This window comes from Chinchilla lanigera, unplaced genomic scaffold (assembly GCF_000276665.1).
Source record: "Chinchilla lanigera isolate Chin_1 unplaced genomic scaffold, ChiLan1.0 scaffold00083, whole genome shotgun sequence".
NCBI classification, from domain to species: domain Eukaryota; kingdom Metazoa; phylum Chordata; class Mammalia; order Rodentia; family Chinchillidae; genus Chinchilla; species Chinchilla lanigera.
In genome coordinates this window covers 8,474,838-8,483,822 of record NW_004955484.1, presented here as the reverse complement: position 1 = coordinate 8,483,822, position 8,985 = coordinate 8,474,838, and the positions used below count along the sequence as shown (strand labels likewise).

At 39.1% G+C, this 8,985-nt stretch overlaps 1 protein-coding gene across 2 annotated transcripts in view; it reads left to right on the top strand.

Annotated features, from left to right (window-relative positions):
* The window catches only part of Nfatc3 (nuclear factor of activated T-cells, cytoplasmic, calcineurin-dependent 3), a 124,241-nt gene that overhangs the window by 74,183 nt on the left and 41,073 nt on the right, over nt 1–8,985 (top strand). For both annotated transcript variants that reach the window (XM_005403590.2, XM_005403589.2), the window contains exons 6-8: nt 1,513–1,653; nt 5,429–5,484; nt 8,083–8,209. In XM_005403590.2, the coding sequence (XP_005403647.1) occupies nt 1,513–1,653; nt 5,429–5,484; nt 8,083–8,209 (324 nt within the window). The remainder of the gene's footprint in view (nt 1–1,512; nt 1,654–5,428; nt 5,485–8,082; nt 8,210–8,985) is intronic.

Sequence of the window (8,985 nt, the reverse complement as noted above, 5' to 3'; positions counted from 1 at the left end):
CCTGTAATCCCACCACTTGGGAAGCTAAGGCAGGAGGATCATTGCAATTTCAAGACCAGCCTGGGCTACAAAATGAGCTGAAGGCCAGCCTGAACTGCATAGCAAGACCCTGTCTCAAAAAGACAAAAAAAAAAGAGAGAAAAGAAAAGCAAAGAAAGAAAAGCCAGAAATAAAATCTCTAGAAAATAATATCCATTTAGAACCAATTAATATCAGGGAAAGGAGTGGCACCAAAAATAGGAGAAACAGCCAGGTGTGGTGGCGCAGGCCTGTAATCCCAGCATCGGAGAGGCTGAAGCAGGAGGGTCATTGAGAGTTCAAGGCCAGCCTGGACAACAAAGTGAGGTCAAGGCCACCCTGAACTGCATAATGAGACCCTACCTGAAAAAGCCAAAAATTAAAAAATAAAACAAAGCAAAAGAATTCAGTATTTTGTGTATGTTTCAATTATTTATTCAGGAAATTGTCCAAACTAGAAGCCAGATATTACAGTGACGTTCTAAGTATTTTCTTGATTGCCAAGATCACTTGTTAGATACTTGTCCTCTCTCTCTTTCTCTTTTAATTAATTTTTTGTTTGTTTGTTTGTTTGTTTTTGGAAACAAGGTCTCACTGTATAGTTCAGTTTGTCCTTGAACTTACTGTGTAGCCCAGGCTCACCTCAATTTGCAGCAGTCCTCCTGCCTCAGCCTCCCAAGTGCTGGGATTATAGGTGTGAGCCACCAGCCTAGCTTGTCTTCTCTTAATTGTACATAATATAATTATACATTTTGAATTTACATGATTTTATAATTAGATTTGTAAATTTTAACAGATAGTTGCATGGAAAAATACTTTAAAGATTTAAATTAGAAGTGAGTGTGTAGCTCAGTGAGAGTACTTGCCTAGCATGCCCAAAGCATTGAGTTTGCCAGGTTTGGTGGAGCATGCCTGTAATCCGAGCACTTGGGAGGCCGAGGCAGGAGGATCATTTCGAGTTCGTGACCAGCCTTGGCCTCAAAGTGAGGTCATGGTCAGCCTGAATTGCATAGTGAGACCCTGTCTCAGAAAGACCAAAAAAAAAAAAAAAAAAAAAAAAAAAAAGCATTGAGTTCAATTTCCCACTACAAGGAGGAAAAAAGATTTAAACTAAAAACAAGAAAAGGGGGCCGGGTTTGTAGCTCAGCAGCGCAGCGCCTATCTGGCAAGTGCGAGGTCCTGAGTTCAATTCCTGGTACCAAAAAAAAGAAGAAAAATAAGATAAATGTGTAGGAGTCAGTATCAAGTTAAAGACATTAATTTATTTATTTACAATTACAGTCTAAGAAAATAATTTAAAAATTACATCAACTTAATATAACTACCTTGGTCTCTAAAGTGCTTTGTTTTGTAAGAATTGTTACCACTGGTTTTAATTTTAAAAACCTGAATGAATTAATTTCAGAATCTACTTTTCCTTTTATGTTATATGCAGCCTAAGTTTATATACAAAATATTTTAAACTAACATCTCTTTTCTCAACTCTTTAAACAGCCCAGCGGTCTGCTCAAGAACTTCCTCATATTGAGAAGTACAGTATCAGCAGCTGTCCTGTAAATGGAGGCCATGAAATGATTGTGACTGGGTCTAATTTTCTTCCAGAATCCAAAATCATTTTTCTTGAAAAAGGACAAGGTAAACAATATAAGTTGATTGACTTCAGTCTAAGGAGAAAAAGCGTGAACTAAATCATTTAGGTATTTTGGTAACATTAATCAAACATAGATTTCCAAATCTTCATTTATACCCTGGATTTTATTGTGAGCCAAACATTTATTAAATTTTCATGTAAATATCAAATTATCCAGCGGGGTGTGATGGGGCACACTTGTAATCCCATAATTCTGGAGGCTGAGACAGGAGAATCCCTGCATATATGAGGCCAGCATAAGTTCAAGGCCAGTTTAAACTACATAGAGAGATCTTGTTTTAAAGAAAAAAAATTCTCTTTAAGGATACCTTAAAAATAGAGGAGTTGGGCTGGGGATTTAGCTTAGTGGCACAGTGACTGCCTGGCAAGCACAAGGTCGTGAGTTCAATTACCGGTACTGAAAAAAAAAAAATAGAGGAATTAGCTGGGTGTGGTGGTTCATGCCTGTAATCCCAGCACTTGGGAGGCTGAGGCAGGAGGATTGTTGCGACTTTGAGGCCAGCCTGGGCTGCAAAGTGAGCTCAAGGGCAGCCTGAACTGCATAGCAAGACCCTGCCTCAAAAAGACAAAAAAAAAAAAAACCAAAAAAATAAAAATAGAGGAATTCTCGAGCATTTCTGTTCCTGTAGACACATACACATATACACACTTGCTCTGTCTCGCAAGAGAATTGAAAACATACCACACAAAAACTTAAATATGCACCTGTAATCCCAGCACTCAGGAGGCTGAGGCAAGCAGATTGTTGTGAGTTCGAGGCCAGCCTTGGCTACAAAGTGAGCTCAACCAGCTTGAACTGCATAGTGAGACCCTGTCTCAAAAAGACAAAAAAAAAAAGACATAAAAAATCACATATAAGCCAGGAGTGGTAGCACATACCTATAATCTCAGCATTTAGGGAGGCTGAGGCACAAGGTTCATAAGTTTGAGTCCTACCTGCACAAATTGGTGAACCCCTATCTCAAAAAATAAATAAGGGCCAAGTGTGGTAGTACATGCCTGTTACCCCAGTGCTTGGGAGGCTGAGGCAGGAGGATTACCTCGAGTTCAAGGCCAGCCTGTGCTACATGGTGAATTCAAGGCCAATCTGAACTACATAGTAAAACCTTGTCTCAAAAAATAAATAAATAAATAAAAATAAAATTTAAAAAATGAAGACTAAGGATGTAGCTCAGTGCTTCATTCCCCAGTAAAATATGCATACACTCTAAAAGGCCATACGTTATATGGTTCCATTTATATAAAATGCCCATAATAAGCAATCTACAGAGATAGAAAGTAAGTAGACCATGGTTGCCAGGGGTTGGAGGGAGGTACTAACTGGAGTAACTGCTGATACATATAGTGTTTCTTTTGAGGTTAGTAAGGATTACCTGCAATTAGTAATGATTATTGTATTACTTTGTGAATACACTAAGAGACTCTGTCTTGTTTGTTTGTTTTTGTGGTACTGAGGCTTGAACCTAAGGGCGTTCACACTGAGCTATGTTCCCAGCCCTTTTTAAATTTTTTATCTTGGGCCAGCATCTCACCAAGTTACTGCACTGCCCAGTCTGGGCTTATATTTGTGATCCTCCTACCTCAGCCTCCCAGAGTAAGGGGTATAACCCCAGAGTGCTGGGATTACAGGCATGTGCTGTCACGCCTAGTTTATATTGTGCTGTTTAAAAGATGAAATTTATAGTATATGGGTTATATCAGAACTTCTGAAAAAAAGGGGCTGAGGATTTAGCTCAGCGGCACAGCGCCTGCCTGGCAAGCATGAGGTTGTGAGTTCGATTCCTGGTACTGGAAAAGAAAAAGCAAAAAACAAAAAAAAGAACTTCTGAAAAGATAAAAGAATTTCATGTTTGATTTTATTCCTTCTTAAGCATATTCAAAACATTCTATCTTGTTCCCTCTTTAAAATTTTTTTTTAAATTATAGAATATCATTACAACAAAGCCTTGTAAATAAGGAGGGGAAGAGAGTGGGAAAAAAAGAGGAATCAAGATATCATGTTCAGGTACACATTCCCTATGTTGAATGTGATCATTATGTATATCTAAAATGTACAAATAAACTTAATAAAAAAAGGAAATAAATAATGTAAACATATACTTAACCATACCTTCCAGTTTAAGAAGTATAATTTAAAGACTTGCTGCTGCCCCTTCTCAGACAGATCCCTTGGTTTTCTTTATAGCTCTAGTTTATATTGTTTTTCCTATTTTGGGACTGTCTATAATATGACACATTTTTTCCTAAATACTGCTTTTTTTCAGAGGTCACCATTAAATGTTTTAAGATTGATCCATAGGGGCTGGGGATTTAGCTCAGCGGCAAAGAGCGCCTGCCTGGCAAGCGCAATGTCGTGAGTTCGGTTCCTGGTACTGGAGAAAAACCAAAAAACCAAAAAAAAAAAAAAGATTGATCCATAGTACTCCATGGAACTCAATTCTTTCACATTCACTACTATGTAGTTTTTTACTGTACTGTACTGTGTGCTACATTTGATTTACTGTACTGTGTGCTACATTTGATTACCCTTTCTCGTACTAGACATTGAGCAGTTGCTAACAATGCTGCTATGAATGTTCTGGTTCTTATCACTCGGTAGATATAGGCAAGAACATCATGATTTAAAATATTGTTAATGTAATAGAGGTAAAATGGAATCTTAAACTTTGGATCTGAATTTTCCTGATACGTATTTTTTGTTGTTTTGTTTTTAAAACAGGGTCTTGCTATGTAGTGCTGGCTGGCTTTGAACTTGCTTGTCTAGCCTTTGCTGGCCTCAAACTGATGGCAGTCCTCCTGCCTCAGCCTTCTGAGTGCTGGGATAACAGGTGTGTGCCACCACACCTGACCTGTTGTTTTTATAGGCCTTTCTTGTTTCCTTTTTCATGTGTTACCTTTTTTTTTCCACCAGGCTAGTTTTTCATTTTCTTACTGAGAGAGGAATCTTTATATTTCTGAATGTCAGAGTGAGTTGGGTAAAGTACTCCATCTCTTTTCACTGTGTAAACATGTCTGTTTTGGGTAGTTTCATCTTCCCTTGAACATGTGACAGACACCAATTCTTTTCAGAAAAGGAATGGGTTACATGGTGAAGGAGGGAGCATCTCATCATTTGAGGTACACAAGTTAAGTTGGTGTCTTGGTTACTTTTTTCTTGCTGCTGGGACAAAATAACTGACACCCAAAATTAAGGAAGGAAAGGTTTATTTCGCTTACAGTTCATGGAAGTTTCAATCCGTACTTGGCAGATTATAAGGCAGAGTGGCACGTGGCAGAGGGCTGCAACTCAGGACGGCAGCCACAGCTAAGCAACAACTCACTTACACCGGGGCAGGCGGAATGGGGGAGGAATGCCCCAAGCACTCTTTTCCTGTCCCTTACATATGCAAACTCTCCACTCCCGGGCGGGTGCAACTCTCACACCCATATTCAAACTCTAATAGCCTGTCCCAGGGCCGCATGAGGCTTTGGGGGGACACACAGACATAAACTATAACAGTTGGCCACCATTTGGTGGGCTGCTCTCAGTGGGCCGTCATGTGTCACTTACGTAGATGGGTAGAATAAACTCTGGGATTCATAAGCCATTTGGCCTAAGGTCTGTCTCCCTGTTTTCTCCATGATTACACTTTCTTTTCATGTTGGAAATCAGTGAGAAAAAGATTCCCTTTGCCTTAAATGGGATACTATATGCATGAGATTTTGTTTGTATGGTTTCTGACTTGAATACTTTTAACTGTAAATTGTTTCTTTCAATAGATGGACGACCTCAGTGGGAGGTAGAAGGGAAAATAATCAGAGAAAAATGCCAAGGGGTAAGAAATTTGCCTGAATTCTTAAGAAATATGTAAGAATCTTATGAGAAAATTGAATAATACTGCTTTGTGGTATAGATGAGGATATTGAGAAATTTAAAAAGTAAATTAGAATTTTTATTTTATTTTATTTTATTTTTATTTTTTTGTCTTTTTGAGCCAGGGTCCCTCTGTGCAGTTCAGGCTGACCTGGAACTCACTTTGTAGCTGAGGCTGACCTCAAACTCATAGCAATTCTCCTGTCTCAGCCTCCCAGAGTGGTGGGATTACAAGTGTAAGCCACCATGCCTGGCTTAAATTAGAATTTTTATAAATTTGAAGGTAACACTTCTGGTATGAAAGGTTAAGAAAAATAATATGTGTGTCTTTCTTTTCTTTTTTGTATATTAGAAAAAATTTGTCAGAGTTGTGGCACATACCTATAATCCTAGCACTCTGAGAGGCTGACGCAGGAGGCTCACAAGTTTGAGTCTAGCCTCAGCAGTTTAGCAACTCAGTGAGACTATGTCTCAGAATAAAAAAATAAAAAAGGTCTGAAGATTTAGCTCAGTGCAGAAACCCTGGGTTCAGTGCCTACTACTGGGAAAAAAAAGAGAGAGACCGAGAGAAAGAAAGGAGAAAAAACTAGACATGAAACAATTTTGTAGATTATTTTACCATTAATTTATTTATCTTAATTCAGTAAAGAACTCAAAACAAGTTCAGTAACGAACACACACAGTAGCCAAAAAATAGGAAGATAACAATTTGTATATTTAACATACACTATACCTAGCTCCTCGGATACCTTATTAACCCTTTCAGAAATGAAAGCTGTGGTCCCTTATAGTCTCTGGAATGGAGATAAAGTCTTCTCTGGGCTAGGAAATACCATCTCACCTCAGTGCTTACTAAAGACTTGTAGCAATTAGGATAAAGATTGTATTTCATGGGGGACTAAAGATTTTCACCCTTCCCTATGTAAGACTTTTGTGGTTCTGAAGGTTGAATCTAGGGACATTGTATCCCTGAGCTACATCCCCCGCTCCCTGTTTATGATTTTTTGTTGTTATTGTTCTTTTTCCTTTTTTGAGACCAGGTCTCATTAGGTAGTTTAGGGGGCTGGGGGTGTAACTCAGCAGGGCAGTGCTTGCCAGGGAAACGTGAGGTCCTTAATTCTCAGTACCAAAAAAAAGAGTAGAAATTTGACTTAGGTTACCAGATCCAGTGTCATCTAACTAGTCCATGGGACAATTTTAGTTGGGTATGATGACGCATGCCTGTAATCCCAGCACTCAGGAGGCTGAGGCAAGAAGATGGCTGCAGGTTCAAGGCCAGCCTGGGCTACAAAGTGAGTTCAAGGCCAGTCTGCATTACATGGTGAGACTCTGTTGCAAAAAAAAAAAAACAAAACAAAAACAAAAAACTATGTGGTTCAGGCTGGCCTTAAATTCACTATGTAGCAGAGGCTAGCCTTGAATTTGTGGCAGTTCTCCTGCCTCAGTCTCTTGAGTGCTGGGCTTACAGGCATGTACCACCATGCCCGGCTTCTTTTTCTTGGTTTTGTTTTCTTTTTTTTTTTTTGGAGACAGGGTCTCATCAATTGCCCAGATGGGGCTCCAACTTGCCAAATTGCTGCCTCAGCCTTGTAGGTAGCTGGGATTACAAGCGTGTACCACTGGCCCCGAGAAAATTATTTTTAGTATGGATACAGATTTTTCTGTACTATGAATTTAGAGTATTTTCTATATAAAATTTATGATAGGAAATGTAAACCATGATGCAGTATGACAAATATTAAACATGATTAACAACCAGAATGTTAAGATACATAGAGCCAGGTGTGGTGGCACACATCTGTAATCACAGTGCTTAAGAGGCTGGGGCAAAAGGATCACTGTAAGTTCGAGGCCAACCTGGAGTACATGGCAAGTCCTTGTCTCAAGGGAAAAAAAAGTTATATAGTAACTTGTAATATTCAGTAGAGCAAAGTATTTTGCTACATTGCTACCATCCTGTATGATAAAACTTTTTATTTCTTTTTTTTTTCTGTCTTTTTGAGACAGGGTCTCACTCTACAGCTCAGACTGATCTTGAGCTCACTTTGTAGCCCAGGCTGGTCTTGAACTTGCAACGATCATCCTGCCTCAGCCTCCCAAGTGCTGGGATTACAGGTGTGCGCCACCACACCCCGGCAAAACTTTTTATTTCTGAGACAAGTACAAACCCAATTGGATAAGTAAAAAGCAATTTCTTAAAAAAAAAAAAAAAAAAAGCAATTTCTTAGCTGGGCGTGGTAGTGTATACGTGTAGTCCCAACTTTGGAGAGGCCCAAACAGGAAGATTACTTGAGCCCACTGTTTGATTTCAGCCTGGGCGACATTGTGAGGCCTCATCTCAAAATAAAAACACAGTTTTTCCTTTAATGATTGAAGAGTTTGTCTCTGTCAGCTCTGAAGTATCTGCATGTGTAGTAAATCTCCCGATGATTTATTGACCAGTTGATGTACATATGATGGGGGAGCCTTGTAGTTTAGGCTCATGAATTTTTCTGAATTTAGCAGGTGCGTTTCATTTTTAGTTCTGATGTAACACAGTCTTGCTTTCCCTGCCCCTTAGGCTCACATTGTCCTTGAAGTTCCTCCCTATCACAACCCAGCGGTTACAGCTGCAGTGCAGGTGCACTTTTATCTTTGCAATGGCAAGAGGAAAAAAAGCCAGTCTCAACGTTTTACTTACACACCAGGTATGAGTTCTTGTGGAAATTTAGAGTTTTCTTTCATGAATAAAAAGTTATTCAGTGAGTCCTATATTAGAGTGCTTAAGGTAGATGACCAATATATGCTTAATATAAAATTTGTATTGACTTTAAATATTTGATATGCCATCATTTATTATGTTGTACTGATTTACTACAAGAGAATTAGAAAATGGAATGTAGGTTTGAAGTCTTCCCAGAAGGTTTCAGGAATCATAAACATTTTAGGAAGAGAAGTATTTGTGTTTGCTCCTGGGTTGTACCATGAGCCGTACAGAAAAGCAGCCTGCCCACTTTGTAGTGTTTTCGTCTTAACCCACTCAGCCAAAAAATCTTAGGGCTGGGGATATAGTTCATTGGTAGGCTATTTCAAGAAACTACCAGAAAGAAAATCCTTTTGTTGGAATTGCATTGCATAAGCAGTAGATGTACGATATTATGGGCTGTGGAGAATATATAATTAATGTCGGAGTTCCTGGTTTTATAGCTAGATAATAACAGTGTCATTATAGCACTTGATGTGTGTATGGTGGGAAGAGGGTAAAGCCAGGACCTTTACACTGAGCTGCATCCCCAGCCCTTTGTTTAAATTTTGAGAGTCTGGTCAAATTGCCCAAGCCAGGGTTGAACTTCCAGTCCTCCTTGCATCAGCCTCCCAGAGTGCGGAAATTACAGGCATACACCACCACACCCAGCCCAGACACTTGTATTTGGGAGGGTGCTGGCAATTAATTGTTATTCATTTGTCATATGTTTTTAAACTT